Here is a 20,719-nt window from a genome sequence, read left to right as displayed (position 1 = left end):
TTGTAAATAGATACGTTTTTTCCTGCACTGATGAGCACTGATGACGCCACACTGACAGGCACTGATGAGGAGACACTGATGGGGTGGCACTGATGGCTTGGCACTGATGGCGTGGCACTGATATGCAGCACTGATGGGCACTGATATGTAGCACTGGTATGCAGCACTGATGGGCACTGATATGTGGCACTGATAGATAGCACTGATATGCAGCATTGGTGGGCACTGATAGGCAGTGCTGATGGGCACTGATAGGCAGCACTGATGGGCACTGATGGGCACTGATAGGTGGCACTGATGGGTGGCACTGATCGGCACTGATGGGTGGCACTGATTGGCACTGATAGGCAGCACTGGTGGGCAATAATGGGCACTGGTGGGCAGCACTGATAGATGGCAATAATGGGCACTGGTGGGCAGCACTGATAGATGGTATTGGTGGGCAGAATGATATACACTGGAGCTTTGAAGACACTATTTTTATATATATATATATATATATATATATATATATATATATATATTTAATGGATGACAGCAACAGTTTCAATTCATTCCTGTGACCTCATGTATGACATCGTGGATTTTCCCATATGGGCAATTTGACTCCCTGTAATAGTGATCAATTACCCACTTGCCGACCAGCCGTCATCGACATACGGCGGCAGGTTCTTGCGAGTCGCCGTATCCGTACGGCGGTTCACGGGAGTAATCCTGGGGGAGCGCCAGTGGGGAAGCTGATTCGATGGGGCTGGCGGCTGCAATTGCCGCCAGGCACCTGCGATCGCTCCCCATGAAGAGAGAACGGCGGTCTGCTGTTGTAAACATGGCAGACGGTTGTTCTCTCAGGAATCAGTACAGAGCTCCTGTGTTCCTCCTATTTAGTAAGACAGGTCTCTGTGTTGATTCCATAAGCCCACTGCCCCCCCCACAGTTAGAAAACACCCCCTATGCTCACATTTAACCCTTTGATCGCCCCTGGGTGAACCCCTTCCCTGCCAGTGTCATTATTACAGTAACAGTGCATATTTTTAGCACTGATTACTGTAGTAATGTCAGTGGCCCTCCCCCCAAAAGTGTCAAAAATGTCAGTCAGGGGTCCGATCTGTCCGCCGCAATGTCGCAGTCCCGTTAAAAATCGCAGATCGCCACAATTACTAGTTAAAAAAAATAAAATAAAAATTACATAATTTCCTCTAGTTTGTGGACGCGATACAATGTGCGCAAACCAATCAAAATACGCTTATTGGAATTTTTTTTTACCAAAAATATGTAGCATAATACAAATTGGCCTAAAATGATGAAAAAAATGAGTTTACATTTTTTTTATTGGGAATGTTATATAGCAGAAAGTGAAAAATATATATATATATTTTTTTTTTTTCAGAATTGTTGCTCTTTTTTTGTTTATAGCCCAAAAAATAAAAATTGCACAGGTGATCAAATACCACCAAAAGAAAGCTCTATTTGTGGGAAAAAAATGGACATCAATTGTATTTGGGTACAGTGACGCACGGCTGTGCAATTGGCAGTTAAAGTAATGCAGTGAATCACAAAAAATGGGCTGGTTATTAAAGGGGAAAATCTTCCGGTCCAGAAGTGGTTAAGTCTGGTGAGTGTATGTGCATTCTGGTGGAGAGGAACCTTTCCTATACTCACTAAGGACGCTATTCACATGTAGGATTATATATCGACTTCACAATTTTTCTGTATTTTTTATCATTTAAATGAAGACGTATTTATTTATTTGTCTATTCACTATTGTTTTTTTCACTGTAGTGATATGTATTCTATGATGTAAGAGCGCAATATTCTTCAATAGCCACAAAGGACATAAATCTAATTTGTATGCACGAAAATGCCTTTGTAAACCAAGATATAACCTTGTAAAGCAGTGACATCATCACTGTGCTGTATATAATCTGTGCAGAGAGCAGAGATATGGGAGGGGCCCAGCAGCTCCACCCACTACAGGATGCCTGCAGAAAATGACAGGAGGGGGCGGAGACAAGACCAGTCATCTAGCACATGGAAAGGAAGCAGGAGTGAGCGGTCTTTATTACAGGAAGCTCTGGCACAGAGGTAAAAGTTTCACACTGGATTACTGCACAGATGTGGAAGAAATACACAAAGCACATCAAGAACCAGGTAAGAATACACATGGATCTTGTTTTAAGAAAATATTCACTTACCCCGGAGTTCAACATTAGTAATGCTTCTTAGGCTGGCCATACATGATTCTTTTTTTTTTTTTTTTTTCGTGCCAGTGGTTTGCTGAATGACGGGATAGCCAATACATGGATAGAAATACATCCGGGTCCCTGCTGAATGAGCCACATTTTGATCCATGTATGGCTGGCTTTAGTAGCTGCACAATAGTTGTGTTTCCTACAATGTTAAATGTCACTGGAGTTGTTTCATGTGGCCATGTGCAGTGGATGCAAAATGTGGTTAGCAAAATGTTCTCTATAAGATTACAGATCTTTTATATCAAGAAGAAAATGTATTCGTCATAAACACAAACAAGATGTGTCCACAGAGTCCTCCCAATGTGATCAGTGATGTAAGTGACAGTGCACAGCGTATCACACACTGCCAAAGTAAATGGAAACATCAACCTTAGACATGCAAAGGATGTTCAGCCCACAAAAATGTGAATCAGCACGAAGTCTGGATTAATCGTTCCGTCCTGTCCAGAAAACATGTGATGGAATATCCCCCTCCCTCTTCACTAAACTGTGGACATGTCTAATAAAAAATGTTCTTTCATTATTAAAGAAATGAAAATACATTTAAAATAGTTGTAAACCAAAGACATAAAATATGAACAAAGCATATCCCATAGCCCTAAGTGCCGGTTCACACTGGGGCGACCTGTGAGGCGACCTGGTCGCCTCACAGGTCGCCGCAGGTCGCCTCCCATAGGGAAGCTGCGGACCCGTTCTAATAGGAGCGACACAAGTCGCTCCGACCTAGAAAAGGGTCCGGAGCTTCTTTGGGGCGACCAGGAGGCGACCGCCATAGACTTCAATGTTATGAAGTCCGTGGCGGCCGCTCCGAGGTCGCGGCACGCTGCTCGCACCGCGATCTCGGAGGTCGCCCCTGCAAGTAGCGTCGCGGTAATGTGAACCGGCGCTCAGGGTCATTTCTGTCTGCTGCTTCCTTCCTCCGCTACCTCAGCATGAGTCATATCTGACAAGTTTTCCTGACACCGAGAGAAAAATGGTGACAGGAGAGGGATCTCCACCACACAGCCTGTGATTGACAGCCTCAGCTCTGTCCCTATGTGCAGTGTGAAGGGGGGGGGGGGTGTCCCTTCCCTCCAATTAGCTCTCAGAGCTCTCTGCACTGACCTCTGCTGTCTATAACTTTCAGCTCCCCACCCCAGCTTTCTGACAGCTCAGACAAGCTGTATAAATTTTGGATTTTGAACATCTGTAGAAAAGAGATTGCTGCAAATAAACAGGTACAACTTATGTAGAAGGATTTGCTTCATCTCTGTGTATCACCTGAGCTCAGTCACTTCACTGGGGTTTACAACCACTTTAATTAAAAACATAACCCTCAATAATGTAATAAAAGCTGAACAGAAGACTTCAGTAAGAAGCCACATTTGTCACCCGTCCTGGTGCTCAGTCACCTGACCAGTGTCAACGTTGTGGTCACATGATCTCCGCTAAAGGGGCTTATAGGCCTAATTATGCCTGAACGCTAACCCCTCCCCCATACCTTGTCTGATCATATATGGCATTGGTCACATTATTGTTCATCAAATGGATGCCCAATGTATATGTTATCTACAGCTAAAGGTTTGAAGAGATATCCTTTGACTTCTAGTTGTGTCTTTGGGACAGGAAGAGAAGGGAAACCTCCCCAATGGGACACAGATGTCATAAAAAGACGGGGTTATGGTTCTAACCCTTCCCTACTCCATCCAAAACTAAAAGGTTCAATATTATAAATATACTTTACATTTTTACAGGAAAAGAGAAACATTTTCAAGTGTGCTGCTCACAAGTTATTGTAATATTGTATTTGTGGACACAGGACTCTGAAACCAGATAGCAAGTAAAAAAATAGCATATGGAAATTATAATCCTTTTTTCTTAGAAAAAAAATGACTTACATAGTTTTAAAGAAGTATTTGGCGGGAGGGGTGTCGCTATAGAAAGAGAGTGGGGAGAGCATTAAAACACACAGCAGGGAGGTAAGTTCCCTGTCTGTGTGTACTATGCTCCTATAGGCTACAGTGGCAAGGGGGAAGGGAATGGCGTCCATACTGACTACAGGAGATATAGGCATGCTGTGCACTCGCCTGTTGCATGGCCTTACTCTTTGACAGACCTCCATATGACCTGATTGCAAAACCAGTGGCAGGACTGCTGATGTGACATGGTCCATACAGACATAGAAGACTAGGCCCTAACATGTCCTGATCACAAGACCAGTGACAGGATCCTTAGAGTGACATGGCTCATACAGATATAGTAGACCAGGCCCCAACATGACCAGTGACAGGACTGCTGATGTGAGATGGCCCATACAGACATAGAAAACCATGGGCCAACATTATTTAATCCCAAGACCAGTGACAGGACTGATGATGTGACATGGCCAATACAGACATAGAAGACCAAGCCCCAACATGACCTAATCACAAGACCAGTTATAGGACTGCTAAAGTGACATGGCCCATACAGACATAGAGGACCATAGCCCAACATTATTTAATCCCAAGACCAGTGACAGGACTGCTAAAGTGACATGGCTCATACAGACATAGAGGACCATAGCCCAACATTATTTAATCCCAAGACCAGTGACAGGACTGTTGTTGTGACATGGCCCATACAAACATAGAAGACCATGGCCCAACATTACTTCATCTCAAGAGCAGTGACAGGACTGCTGATGTGACATGGCCCATACAGACATAGAAGACCAGACGCCAAAGTGACCTAATCACAAGACCAGTGACAGGACTGCTGATGTGACATGGCCCATACAGACATAGAAGACCAGGCGCCAACGTGACCTAATCACAAGACCAGTGACAGGACTGCTGATGTGACATGGCCCATACAGACATAGAAGACCATGGCCCAACATTACTAAATCCCAAGACCAGTGGCAGGACTGCTGATGTGATATGGCCCATACAGACATAGAAGACCAGGCGCCAATGTGACCTAATCACAAGACCAGTGGCAGGACTGTTGATGTGACTTGGTCCATACAGACATAGAAGACCAGGCGCCAATGTGACCTAATCACAAGACCAGTGACAGGACTGTTGATGTGACATGGTCCATACAGACATAGAAGACCATAGCCCAACATGTCCTAATCACAAGACCAGTGACAGGACTGCTGATGTGACATGGCCCATACAGACATAGAAGACCATGGCCCAACATTACTAAATCCCAAGACCAGTGACAGGACTGTTGATGTGACATGGCCCATACAGACATAGAAGACCAGGCGCCAATGTGACCTAATCACAAGACCAGTGGCAGGACTGTTGATGTGACTTGGTCCATACAGACATAGAAGAACAGGCCCCAACATGTCCTAATTGCAAGACCAGTGACAGGATCACTAGAGTGACATGGCTCATACAGATATAGTAGACCAGGCCCCAACATGACCTAATTACCAGACCAGTACAGGACTGCTGATGTGACATGGTCCATACAGACATAGAAGACCAGGCCCCACCATGGCCTGAATACAAGCCTATTACAAGATTATTTTAGTGACAAAGCCCACACAGACCCAGGAGACCAGGCCCTCACATCACCTAATCATAAAACATGAAAATCATATCATGCCTGCAGACATAAAAAGTCACACATCTAACCTGACTTTGACCCCTTGGTAGTATTGTAAGATCCATTTCTGAGAGTGTTGTGTTCAGTTCCGCCTATCAGTTTTTCAGGCAGACCTGATCGGAAAGGTCCATTCATCCTTACGGACAGGCTGGTGTAAACAGACTTGTGTTTGTTTACAGCCACCTACCTCCACCTACCTCCAGGTCCCATCAGGCTCGCAAAAAAAAATGGGAGAGGGCTAAATCCTCTCGCATTTAGGTGGAGCGGATCGGAAATAGCCGGGTAAAAATGGACATCAGAGTCTGGTAATTCTTGGCCGCCCAAAGAGAAGAGTGGGCTCTGTCCGTGTATACTCTGCAGATACTGAGCGGATATGGATGTGTCATCCACACGCTCTGCTCTGATCAGCAGGGGATCAGCTCACAGATCTTCTGCTGATCACAAAGGAATCTGCCCCGTAGGAAAGGGGCCTTATGTTTTAATCCTGGTATTAAATACTACACCACTGATACAGCTTTTACAACCCTTCAGTGCAAGAATTGAATGCATCTCTCCCACTATGACATAACCACTGATCATGATGATCACTATTTAACTTAACGGTACTTTTGACATGCGCAGAAAACATGACCTGGCCACCGGACACAATCAGAACAATATTTTAATGCCTCCCGGCCCTCTTTCAAGTGTTTGTTTATCCCTAGTTTATTACATAATACTTGAATGAAGTGTTTGCCAATCTTACGGCTTCTTTGGTTTATCCCTGACCTTTCCTTATCTATGGCATTACGTAGATAATTTGAAGGGGTGACGGGTATTCTGCAATGTAAACACCACCAATCACCAATCTCACTTCTCAATTCAGCATGGAGAAACACAGCAAATACAGAACAAACAAGACATCACCCTGGATTGATCCCATTTCCATTGCTCTGTACACATTTTTAGTCCAGAAAACAAGACAAAATTATTATCTGCTAACAATGGATAACCTTTTGTAGAAGCCGAAGGGAAAAAACATGGCAGTGTTGCCCAAAACAGGAACAGAGCAAGGAATTATGAAGGTGGGTCTGGCATTTGGGTCCTTTGAAAAGCCAAGAGCCCACACAGCCAACACTTTCTGGTGGAATTACCTTCTCTTTTCATTACTTTTTTATTATTTATATTTTTTATAGTAAGTGTACATTACAAGTACCAGCTCTTAGGCCAGCCAAAGACGGGTTGCAGGAAAGAAAATCACTCAATTTCCCCATCAACAGTCAGTGTTGAAGTAGGAATACCTCCTGCAGAGCCATTGGGGTTGATTTACTAAAGACAAATAGACTGCACTTTGCAAAGTGCAGTTGCTCCAGAGCTTAGTAAATGAGGTAAAGCTTCACCTTGCAAAGAATACCCAATCACATGCAAGGAAAATTTTAAATGTTTGCTTGCACATGATTGAATGATGGAAATCAGCAGAGTTTCAGCCCATTTACTCAGCTCTGGAGCAACTGCTCTTGCAAAGTGCACAGTTTATTTGCCCGTTAGTAAATCAACCCCATTGTGTTCTTACGGGGTAGGGGGAGACGTCCTGGCTTGGAGAACACAACGATTCCCACCGCCTGCTGCTGTAGGAACACCGGGGGATGTTTCAGGATGGTCAACGGGGGAAGGGGCCAGAAAAATGTAATTTACCGGACCCTTTTTTCACTGAATGAACATAGTGAGTAATCGGTACCCATCAATCACTGTGTTCATTCATAACTGTGTTTACTATGCTTCAGTTCCGGAATGAACAGAAAGCCACCCAGCACAGAGCACTTCCCATTCATTCACTGTCTAGTGAAGGGAAAGGAAGGGACTGGGCAATCTCTGTCCTCAGTCCCTTTCTCTGTCTCAAAAGTGAGAGATCAGGAGTCTCTTTAGACACTTGATATTTCTCCAAAGCCCCAACCAAACCAAATAACCAAATAATAATAATGATATTGTAAAAAATAATAAAGAAAATATAAAAATGATTTAAAAAAATAAATAATAAAAATACTACTACTACCTATTGACACCATCCACTGCTCTACAGACACCGTCCTCCGCCCTACTAACACCGTCCACTGCTCTACTGGCTGACACCATCCTCTGCTCTACTTACACCATCCACTGCTCTACTGGCTGACACCATCCTCTGCCCTACTAACACCATCCATTGTTCTACTGGCTGACACCATCCTCTGCCCTACTAACACCATCCACTGCTCTACTGGCTGACACCATCCACTGTCCTACTCACAGCACTCTGCCCTACTGACATGTCTACACATTTGTGTTTGAGCTTTAGGGTCTACCCCCTAATACACAGGTGTCAAACACAAAGCCCGCGGGCCGAATGCGGCCCCCAAGGCCATTTCATGTGGCCCTCGCACCTCTCCTGCAGCTGCGGCACCCCCCTTGTCTCTGCCCCCACCTTGTCTCTGTAGTCAACAGCAGAGAGGACAGAACTCCTTTGCCAGATCCTGCATTCCTCTGTGCAGCTGTAGATAGGCTCCTCTTTGCCCTCCCAGGACATGGGGTGCTCTGGACATTTAATCCTACAGATATAACTGGCCCTTTCAGGGCAACCATAATGCTGATGCGGCCCTACGATGAAATGGAGTTTGACACCCCTGCCCTAATACAATAGGCTGTGCACAGCTATGTTGCAATTATATACCTGAGATAAGGTGAGCAGGTCTCTCCCCAGTCCCTACTGCTCCCTCGGTTCAAGGGAAGACAGGGTAGGACCTGGGGCCCCTCCATTTGAGTATGAAACTAGAAGGGGTGCCTGTCCACAAGAACATCTAAATGAAGTGGTAAAGAAAGCCGTTCCAATATGCACATTCACTCCCAGTCTCATAACTTTTTATCCAAGTGGACTAGTCTGAAAATGCATTTATCATAAGTGCTCTGTTCACACCTGAGCTTATCGTTTTCAGGTGGGTTTTGGGTGGTTTTTATTCGCTTTTTTGGGCGTTTTTTCCAGGCGTTTTTTGCAGATGTTTGGAGGCAGGCATTGACATCTAACGAAAATCGCTTGTAATCTGCCAAAAAAAGAAGCTTGTGTACTTTTTTTAAGCTTCTGGCGTTTTGCTTCAGGTGACAAAACATTCATATGTGAACAGGGGCCATTGAAATGTATAGGATTTTCCTTATTGGGCGTTTTGAGACTTCAGAGATGAGCGTTTTACGAGCTAAAAAACGCTCAGGTGTGAACAGGGCCTCAATGTGGCAGAGTGTTTCTCAATGACCATTATCCAGGATAGTTTGGCCTTGACCAAGTCAAATGGGATAATAGGAGACTTCCAAGATCTGGTTTTAGCAATACATGCAGCTATAAACACAAAGGAGATTAGCCTTCTTACACGCCTCAGAGCCTCTACTACTGGGTGACCTAATAAAGCTTGTTGTGTCTTTTTAGGATTAGTCCTAGTATGAATATATAAAAGTGTCCACACAAATCCAAAATCTTCGCGCTTTCGTGCAGGCCCACCAAACATGGAGAGTGGGATTACCTCTTTAAACCTCATTTGCAATAGGAATCACAGGGGCTGATTTACTAAAGGCAAATAGACTGTGCACTTTGCTCTGCATACTACCATCATCTGATCATGTGCAAGCAAAAATGTTGTTTCTTTTTTATTTTCCTTGCACGTAATTGGGTATTCTTTAAATTAAGCTTTCCCTTTAAAAGGAAGTCAGCAGAGTTTCTGCTTATTTACTAAGCTCTGGAGCAACTGCAAAGTGCACATAGTTACATAGTAAGACCCGGTTCACACTTTGAAGCCGCCCGTGCAGCATGACATTAATCGCGGCATGCAAACTACTTCTCTAATAGTAGCCAATGCAAGTCGCTCCGACTTCACCCCAAAGTAGTGCAGGAACCTTTTTCTAAGTCGGAGCAACTTGAGTCACTCTGATTAGAACGGTTCCATTGCACAGCATGGAGCGCTACTTGTCAGGTGACCAAGTCGCCTGACAAGTCGTGGCAGTGTGAACCGGCTCTAAGTTAGGCTGAAAAAAGACATGAGTCCATCTGGTTAAACCAATAGAGGAAAAAAAATGTTATATATATATATATATATATATATATATATATATATATATATACTGACACATACATACAATCCTATATATATACAATCCTACACCAACAGTTGATCAAGAGGAACACAAATAAAAATAAAAAAAAAAAACAATTAAACATGATCCAATTTGCTCCAGCAAGGGGAAAAATTCCTTCCTGATCCCCCAAGAGGCAATCGGATATTCCCTGGATCAACTTTACCTATAAATGTTAATCTCCAGGTATATTATGTGTATCTAGGAAGGAATCCAGGCTTTTCTTAAAACAATCTACTGAGCTGGCCAGAATCACCTCTTGAGGGAGTCTATTCCACATTTTGACAGCTCTTACTGTAAAGAAGCCTTTCCGTTTTTGGAGAATAAATCTCTTTTCCTCTACATGTAAAGAGTGCCCCTTGTCCTCTGTGATGACCTTAAAGTGAATAACTCAACAGCAAGTTCACTACAGTATATGGACCACCTATGTATTTATACATTTTGATTATATTCCCCTAATCTCCTCTTCTCAAGAGAGAATAAATTCTATAAAGTCTATCTGCCTTTAGTAAATCAACCCCACAGTGTACCTTATAACAGATTAGGAAAATGTCACAGATAGCTTTCCAGGTCTTACAGATCTTAGCTGGAAGCCATAACATATTTAAAATAATGCATCAAGCAAGCAAATAAACAAAAAAATCAATGTAATCGCCGACTGGGGCAACGTGCAGAATGTTTTCACCTCCATTATCATCCAGCCTTACTGTTTGACAGACCGCTCAATGCTTGCACAACAGGGTCCGGAGTCCACAGACTGCTATACAAGGAAATTGCCAGCTAGTACTTTGCAAAGGTTCTCCTTACCCCTGTGAAGGCAGTGTGGAGTCAGGGCTGGAGGTCTCAGACCAGGATCCCGAGTCGTCCATTCTCAGTGCTGGATCTGTCCTGGTTGTAGAGTATCTTCCTCACACCAGCTATATACAAAGCACATCATTAGCTGAAGCATTCACTTACAAACAGCTGGACACATCAGTGAAATACATATAAGGGAGCTGTTGTACCTGCCAAGGATTTGCAATCCTGCCCATCCTGTCCTGAGATTTACACAGCCCTGGCACACACTACCCCCCTGTCTGGTAGTGCAGGAGACTTCATTTCGCTCTGCTGCAATTTATATAACACATATAAGTCTTGTCCCTCCCACCGTCCATGGCTGTCTATATCAGTCTTTCTCATCCAGTGTTCCTCCAGAGGTCGCTGGGGATTCCCTTGAGCAATAAGCAGATTTTTATCTCTCAGATAAGTAACCAATCACAATGATTATTTTATCTATCTGTAAAGGGGGAGGGGGGATTCTTCACAATGCCTACACTAGAAAGTGTTCTTCCCTGTGATCATCAGACTAATGTACCCTGAGATGTACATATAATGGTTATTAGGAGGGGTTTCCTCGGACCGAAGTTTGCTTCATGTTAAAAAAAGGTTGGGAAAAGGCTGGTCTTTCTAAACAATGGCAGCACCACAACTCAAGATTTAGTCCAATGAACTATTGATATTATCATTTATTATTTAATAATTACTATTATTAACAACAAAAGTTTAGAAAGTATATGCAACGCGTTTCAGCGCTCACAAATCTCTCTTCACGGGGGCTTGTATGCTGGCAACGATGTATGATAATACTGTCCAGCAATTATATGAAAACACAGATTCAGTAATCCAGCCTTTTCCCATCAGGGTGCCCAGGCACTCTGGGGTGCCTTGGCAAAATGCCTAAAAATTGCCCAAAAAAATTGTATACATAGTTCCATAGTTAGTCAGGTTGAAAAAAGACACAAGTCCATCTGGCTCAACCAATGAAAAAATAAAAAAACAGTAAAAAAAACCACAACCATACAATCCCATATACACAATCCTATACCCGCAGTTGATCCAGATGAAGGCGAAAAAACCCCAGCAAAGCATGATCCAATTTGCTACAGCAGGGGGAAAAAATTCCTTCCTGATCCCCTGAGAGGCAATCGGATATTCCCTTGATCAAATTTACCTATAAATATTAATACCCATTTATATTATGTACACCTAGGAAAGAATCCAGGCCTTTTTTAAAGCAATCTACTGGCCAGAACCACCTCTGGAGGGAGTCTATTCCACATTTTCACAGCTCTTACAGTGAAGAAACCTTTCCGTATTTGGAGACAAAATCTGTTTTCCTCTAGACGTAAAGATTGCCCCCTTGTTCTCTGTGTTGACCTTAAAGTGAACAACTCAACACCAAGTTCACTATATAGACCCCTTATGTATTTATAAATGTTGATCATATCCCCCTTAATCTCCTCTTCTCAAGAGAGAATAAATTCAGTTCCTCTAATCTTTTCTCATAGCTGAGATCCTCCATGCCTCTTATCAGTTTGGTTGCCCTTCTCTGCACAGTTCCCCAGTTGCATGTGATTGGGTACTTTTTGCAAAATGAAGCTTTACCTAATTTACTAAGATCTGCAGCAACTGCACTTGCAGTATACAAGCCAGCATGTGGATGAAGCCTGCCTTTAGTTACATAAGGCCATAGGTTTTCCTTGTGCACCATTACAACCTTCTAGCAGCCGGTGTTCTAACAACCAATGGCATCATCAGTTGATAAAGAGGATGAAAGTTGCCTACACATCATGCTGGTTACACCCTCCTCTGCCCCTTTCCATCAGCATTTGCGTTACATGGAGAAAAACTGAGGAGAAGAGAAACATTAGAATACTAGTCAGTACCAGTGTGCAAAAGTGTATTTGCTTTGGAAGAATAAATCTCCTCTAACGTTGGGTGGACGTTGCTGCATTTATTAGAATCATTTTTACATTTTAGAATAGAATGGGGCGCCTCAAGACTGTCCATAACTTTGGAGGGTGCCTCGAGATTGTCCATCATTTTTAAAGGGTGCCTTGACTGAAAAAAGTTTGAGAAACACTGCAGTAATGCCAGCATGGGTTGCCCGTCTGACAATATATTCATACATCATTGGCATTATCAGCATAGAAGTCTTTATGAAATGCGTTGGCCATACTTTATTGTGAATAGTAAACGTTCTCTGAACTAAATCTATTGGTTGAGCTGTGATGCTCTCATCCTTTTTATATATTTAATTCAGACTGTTCTAGAGATCTCCAGGAGCACCCCAGATCACGGAGTCCCTTTACACGTTCCAGTGATCAGACAAGGAATATTTCTAAATGTAAAAATGTCCCTTTCAGAACTGGTAGGATAGCCATGTTTAGGTGCTGTGGCTCTGCATCTCCTCACTTGCACATTGGGGTTGATTTACTAAAGGCAAATAAACTGTGCACTTTGCTCCAGAGCTTAGTAAATGAGCAGAAGATCTGCTGACTTCCATCATCCAATCATGTGCAAGCAAAAATGCATTTTTTTTTTTTCGTTGCATGTGATTGGGTATTCTTTGCAAAATGAAGCTTTACCCAATTTACTAAGCTCTGCAGCAACTGCATTTGCAGAGCCCAACTGCACTTTGAAAAGTGCACGGTCTATTTGCTTTTAGTAAATCAACCCCTATGTGTGCATGCACACATAGTGGTTGATTCACTAAAAGCAACTAGACTGTGCACTTTGCAAAGTGCAGTTGCAATCTGCAAGAGCAGTTGCTCCAGGGTTTAGTAAATGAGCAGAAGCTCTGCTGACTTCCATCATCCAATCATGTGCAAGCAAAAATGCTGGGGGGGTTTTTTTCCCTTGCTCATGATTGGTATACTTTGCAAATCGAAGCTTTACCTTATTTACTAAGCTCTGGAGAAACTGCACTCGTAGAGTGCAACTGCACCTGGCAAAGTGCACAGTGGGGTCGATTTACTAAAACTGGAGAGTGCAAAATCTGGTGTAGCTGTACATGGTAGCCAATCAGCTTCTAAACTCAGCTTGTTCAATTAGGCTTTGCCAAAAAAAAACTGGAAGCTGATTGATTTCAAAGCAGAGCTACACCAGACTTTGCACTCTCCAGTTTTAGTAAATAACCCCCACAGTCTTTTTGCCTTTAGTAAATCAACCCCTTAGACTTTTAGACCCTGTTCACACCGGTGCGACTTGTCATGCAATTCTACAGTTCCAAATCTTGTGACAAGTTGCACCCTATTGCCGGCAATGGATCCAACTATATCGCAGCGATTATAAAAAAGGTTCCTTTACTATTTTTTAACCATTTCATTGCAACTTGCATAGACTTCTGTTACATGAAGTCACAATCAAATCCGCAGTGCAAATCGCACTGATGTTCGGATTGGAAATTGCTCTAAATTAGCGCAATTTCAAAGCCGCATTGGTGTGAAGCAGGACTTACAGACGTTTAGAGGCAGAAAATAACTACTGCCAGTGCATTTAGGAGTAGAAAAAAAAAAAAACAAGACGTACCTAAATGCATTTAAATGCGCTTAAAGCGGAGTTCCACTGGTTTTTGCATTTATTAAAAGTCAGCAGCTACAAAAAGTGTAGCTGCTGACCTTTAATAAACACACACTCACCTGTCCCACGGTCCAGCAATGCGGCCAGCTGGAGCCTCTGATCTCTCCCTGTTCTCCCCGTGGCGCCAGCATCACTACTGTGGGCACTTAGCTGTGACAGCTTGCGGCTTCTCAGCCGGGTGCGCACTGCGCATGCGCGAGTCACACTGCACGTCCTGAGTGGTCGGGATCTGTGACGGGTCCCAGAAGATTGCAGGGAGGGAGGGGGAGAGGAGAACTTACGCTCCAGTCGCCTAGGCTGCCAGAGCGGTAGTGGGAGCGGGTACCTGTCAAAACTAGGTGCCACCCCCAAAAAAAAAAAAAAAAAATGACATGCCAAATGTGGCATGTCAGGGGTCAGGAGGCTATAAAGAGGAAGTTCCACTTTTGAATGGAACTCTGCTTTAACCGCTTGCCGACCGCCGCACGACTATTTACTGCGGCGGTCAACCCCCTCACAGGCAGAGCGACGTAGTACTACGTCGCTAGCCTGTGAGGGTCTAGGGAGCGAGCGCGCGCCGCCGGAGGCGCGCTCCCGCACGGTCACGGACCCCCCTCGCGCATGTGACCGGCGGACCCGATGTCCGCCGGTCACTCTGCAACCGTCGGTGCAGAGGGAGAAAGGCAGGCGGCTGATGTAAACAAGCCACCTGTCATTCTCCCCTGTGTAGGAATAGTGATCATACGGTTCTACTATGTAGGACCGTTGATCACTGTTCCTACAGCTCAAGTCACAGCCAATCACAGTTAGAATCATGCCCCTAGGGACATACATAACCCCTCCCTCTCAAAAAGTTAACCCCTTCACTGCCAGTGTAATTTTACAGTAACATACTTTGCATATGTATAGCACTGATTACTGTAGAAATGTCACTGGTAACCCTAAAAGTGTCAAAAATGTCAGTCAAGGGTCCGATCTGTCCGCCGCAATGTCGCAGTACCGCAAAAAAATTGCAGATCGCCGCCATTACGCGTTAAAAAAACAACAAAAATTACAAAAATCTTTCCCTTTGTTAGTTAAAACGATAACTTTTGCGCAAACCAATCAAAATATGCTTTTTGCGATTTTTTTTACCAAACATATGTAGCATAAAACAAATTGGCCGAAAATGTTAAAAAATGTTGATTTTTACATTTTTTTGGGGGGGAATTTCATGTAAAAAAATGTGAAAAATATTATTTTTGCAAAATTGATGCTCTTTATTTTTTTGTTTATAGCGCATGATCAAAAAATCGCACAGGGGATCAAATACCACCAAAAGAAAGCTCTGTTTGTGGGAAAAAAAGGACGTCAAATTCGTTTAGGTGCAGCGTCGCACGACCACGCAATGGTCCGTTAAAGTCACGCAGTGCCGAATCGCAAAAAAAACCCTGGTCGGAATAGGGGTAAAATCTTCCGGCGCTTAAGTGGTTAAGCACTAAGCGGTCAAGCGCTTGAGCATTCATTCATTTCATTAATAAATAAATATTCTGGCTAATGAAATGAATGAATGCCCACGCACTTGGCACACCTAAACGCGTCTAAACACGTCTTAATGCTTTGCAAAAAAACGCAGCTTTAGGCGTGTTTTTGGCGCAGCTTTTCTCCTGGCATTTGGAAGGGCTGGGCAAATGTGTATGGGATCTAAGATTTCATAAAGTAGGAATGATTTCAGTTCAAAGTGCTCCATTATAACCTTGGGCTCTCAGCCTGGCATATGCTGGGCATCCTTGGCTTAGACTTATACCAATGGGAAGTGTATCATGAGGGAGGCACGCAGACAGACAGCTGGGACTTAAAAGCAATGGTTAGGAACCTATCCCGGATCTTCCAGCTCCTGTACACATTTCTTCATACAAGTCTGGAGAAATTCCACTTGGTCACATGCTGAATTCAAATTCTGCTCTTGGCAAAAAAGAAAAAAAAAAAAAAGTTGGAAGCTGTCAAAGTCATCCATTCCAAACTTTCCACAGCTGATCTTCAACGTTCTGCAGATGTACGCTACAGAAGTATGCCATGTACAGAACCGTACACCATAAACAGCTGTACATCAGGTGTTCCCAACCTCTGAGGCTCCTTTACCACCTATGCCAAGGTGCGCCCACTCTTGTGAGCGTTATCATGTTTAGGGCAGACCATTCATTTCAATTTAGTGAATGACCCTTTTTATAAACCATTTTGTTACCATGCATTTCAGCACACAGGAAAGAGTGTGCATTGGGGAGGTGATTTGGGGTGCCACCAAGAATGGCATTGTTGCGTACATGAAAAGAGGATTTGTGTTTTCTGTGCATTCTGGAAATGTGTGCAAATTGTGCGTGAGTTCCCACAATGCCCAAATGTGAACCTAGCCTAAACGCAGGATCGCTGGCACGTATCTTTGAGGTCCTCATACTGTTAAATCCATGGGAACAGCCTGGCTGGAGGTCCCAAAACACTACATAATAAAGGAATTGTAAAGGCAGAAGGTTTTTTTTTATCTTAGCCAGTTTTGGACTGGAAGGATTTGCCCCCTTAACCACTTAAGCCCCGGAAGATTTTACCCCCTTCCTGACCAGGGCCTATTTTGCGATTCGGCACTGCGTTAATTTAACAGACAATTGCTCGGTCATGCGACGCTGTACCTAAACTAATTTGACGTCCTTTTTTACCCACAAACAGAGCTTTCTTTTGGTGGTATTTGATCACCTGTGCGATTTTTTGATCATGCGCTATAAACAAAAAAAGAGCGTCCATTTTGCAAAAATAACAATATTTTTCACATTTTTTTTATATGAAATTCCCCCAAAAAAATGTAAAAATCAAAATGTTTTAACATTTTAGGCCAATTTGTTTTCTGCTACATATTTTTGGTAAAAAAATCGCAAAAAGCATATTTTGATTGGTTTGCGCAAAAGTTATCGCGTTTACTAACTAAGGGAAAGATTTTTGTCATTTTTGTTGTTTTTTTTTTTAACGCGTAATGGCGGCGATCTGCGATTTTTTTTGCGGGACTGCGAAATTGGGGCGGACAGATCGGACCCTTGACTGACATTTTTGACACTTTTGGGGTTACCAGTGACATTACTACAGTAATCAGTGCTATACATATGCACTGTTACTGTAAAATGACACTGGTAGTGAAGGGGTTAACTTTTTTTTGAGAGGGAGGGGTTGTGTGTGTCCCTAGGGGCGTGATTCTAACTGTGATTGGCTGTGGCTTGAGCTGTAAGAACAGTGATCAACGGTCCTACATAGTAGAACCGTATGATCACTGTTACTACACCAGGGAGAATGACAGGCGGCTTGTTTACATCAGCCGCCTGCCTTTCTCCCTCTGCAGCGACGATTGGCGAGTGACCGGCGGATATCGGGTCCGCCGGTCACACGCACGGACTTGCTGGGGAACGAGCCGGGGTGGGAGCGCACCTCCGCAGGCGCGCGCTCGCCCACTATTGGCTCCCTAGCAAGTGACAGGCTAGTGACATATATATATACGTCACTTTTCCTGGCCGGGGCTGACTGCCGACGTATATCGTCGTGCGGCGGTCGGCAACTGGTTAATGACCAGGCCATTTTTTGCGATTTGGCACTGCATTATATTAACAGGAAAATTGTGCGGTCATGCAATGCTGTACCGAAATAAAATTGATGTCCTTTTTTTTCCACAAATAGAGCTTTCTTTTGGTGGTATTTGATCACCTGTGCAATTTTTTTTTTTTGTGCAATAAACAAAAACAGAGCAACAATTCTGAAAAAAAAAAAATATATATATATATATATATATATATATTTTTTTTTTTTTTACATTCTGCTATATAACATTCCCAAAAAAAAAGAAAAATGTAAAAAAGTTTTTCATCCTTTGTATTCTGCTACATATTTTTGGTAAAAAAAAATCGAAATAAGCGTATTTTGATTGGTTTGCGCAAAAGTTATCGTGTCTACAAACTAGGGGAAAGATTTATGTAATTTTTATTTATTTATTTTTTACTAGTAATGGCGGCGATCTGTGATTTTTAGCGGGACTGCGACATTGCGGCGGACAGAACGGACCCCTAACTGACATTTTTAACACTTTTGGGGGGACCAGTGACATTACTACAGTAATCGGTGCTATACATATGCTCTGTTACTGTAATAATGACACTGGCAGGGCGGGGGTTAACCTAGGGGTGATCAAAGGGTTAATTGTGTACCTAGGGGCATGTTTTCTAACTGTATGGGGGAGGGACTTGTGAAATAATCATAGAGACCTGTGATCTTATATAGAAGGATCACAGGAGCTCTGTGATGATTTCAGTGAGAACAACGGTCAGCTGTGTTTACAACAGCTGCCCATCCTTCTCTCGCAGCGGGGAGCGATCGCGGGTGCCTGGCAGCAATTGCGGCCACCAGTACTGTGGATCGACATCCCCTCTGCCTAGTCGCTCGCCTCCCAGCACCACTCCCACGAACCGACGTACCCATACGTCGATTCGCGCAGCCAAGCCAGCCTGCTGCAGTATATCTGCGGCGGGCGGCGGGCGGTCGGCAAGTGGTTAATGCATTCTATGCATTAAAGTGGATGTAAATCTTCACATATACCCAGTGAAGTGAACAGCCTCAGATGACACACAGAGATTAAACAAATCTCCCTACATACGTTTTACTTGTATGTCTTCAGCTTTTATATTCTTTGGAAATTGCATATGGCGTTAGAACTTTTATCTTTCTGTGCAGCACTGGGAGTGGATTCTTGGCATACACTGTGTGACAGCTGATTGGAGGAAAGGCACACATACCCTCCCTCCACATAGGCAGAGACTTGCAGAGCTGTGCTGTGACAAGACAAGCTCTCTGCTAATCTATTTATAGCAACCTCCCACACAAATTTCAGCCTGGTTTTATCTTGGTTGACAGAGAACTTGTCAGAAGTAATCATCCTGATAAAAGAGCAATAAAACAGCAGAAAGACACGGGACTCAGGACTTTGGAGAGAGATAAGAAAACACTACAGATATATGTTCTTAGGTCAAATTTCATAAATCAGGTTCACATCCACTTTAAGATAAAAAAAAAAAACATTCTGTGTGCAGCAGCCCCCCCTCAGCCCCCCATTATACTTACCTAAACACATCTTCATCCAGCGATGTTGCAGGAGTATCTCAACTGCCCAGGACTCCCCTCCTCATTGAATGAGACAGCAGCATGGTGCGATTGGCTCCCGCTGCTGTCAATCAGCCAATCAGGAGAGAGAGGGGGCAGGGCTGGGTTGCAGCTCCATGTCTGAATGGACACAGGGAGATGTGACTTGGGTGACCCCATAGCAAGCTATTTGCTGTGGGGGCACGCAACAGGAGAGAGGGGCCAGGAGAGCCGAAGAGGGACCAGAGAAGAGGAGGATCCGGGCTGCTCTGTGCAAAACTACTGCACAGAGCAGGTAAATATAACGTTTGTTATAAAACAAAACAAAAAAGAGACTTTACAATCACTTTGACCTCACAGGTCGCCCTCACAGGTCGCCGCAAGTCGCCTCCCATAGGAAAGCTGCGGACCCGTTCTAATAGGAGCGACACAAGTCGCTCCGACCTAGAAAAAGGGTCCGGAGCTTCTTTGGGGCGACCAGGAGGCGACCGCCATAGACTTCAATGTTATGAAGTCCGTGGCGGCCGCTCCGAGGTCGCGGCGCGCAGCTCGCACCGCGATCTCGGAGGTCGCCCCTGCAAGTAGCGTCGCTCATATGTGAACCGGCGCTTAGAGGTTTTAGGAAATTAGGGCACCTTTCACATTTTAAATGGGCTGTACCTCAAAAAAAAAAAATGAAACGTACATAAGATGTTTAACCCCTTCCCAGCAGGTGTCATTAGTAGGGTGACAGTGTATACTTTTTCCAATGATCACTGTATTAAGGTCACAGGCTCCCACAAAGTGTCAAAAGTGTCAGTTAGCCTCGGTTTCCACTAGTGCGGCTACAAAGTCGTGCTACTTCTAGCACGACTTCGTAGCGAAAGTAAACTGCGGCTTCAGTGAGACTTGTCCCTCATATATAGAGGGAAGTCACACTGAAGGCTGCTCAAAAGTAGTGCACGATCTACTTTTGAAGTCGCCGCAACTGAAGCCGCGGCAGTGGAAACGGGCCCCATTGAAAACAATGGGTTTTGACTTGCTGTGCGACTTGACATGTGTCAAGTCGCACCGCAAGTCGCACTAGTGGAAACCGAGCCTTAGTGTCAGATTGCCCGCCATACTATCGCTACCATTACTAGTAAAAATAAATAAATAAATAAATTCCAGTGTATACACCATAGTTTGTAGATGCTATATATATAAGTATATAAGCTATATAAGTTTTTTTTTTTTTTCAAAATTTTCTG

General features: G+C 43.8%; 1 protein-coding gene across 1 annotated transcript in view; it reads right to left on the bottom strand.

Moving 5' to 3' along the window:
• COBLL1 (cordon-bleu WH2 repeat protein like 1) overlaps positions 1–20,719 on the bottom strand; it is a 259,317-nt gene that overhangs the window by 231,403 nt on the left and 7,195 nt on the right. Inside the window, exon 2 of the mRNA XM_082260783.1 lies at positions 10,773–10,882. Coding sequence (XP_082116909.1) covers positions 10,773–10,834 — 62 coding nt within the window. The 5' untranslated portion in view covers positions 10,835–10,882. The remainder of the gene's footprint in view (positions 1–10,772; positions 10,883–20,719) is intronic.

This window comes from Pelophylax lessonae (assembly GCF_965119305.1).
Source record: "Pelophylax lessonae genome assembly, chromosome: 6".
NCBI classification, from domain to species: domain Eukaryota; kingdom Metazoa; phylum Chordata; class Amphibia; order Anura; family Ranidae; genus Pelophylax; species Pelophylax lessonae.
The sequence above is the reverse complement of the archived record's forward strand: the minus strand, read 5'-3'. Positions and strand labels throughout refer to the sequence as shown.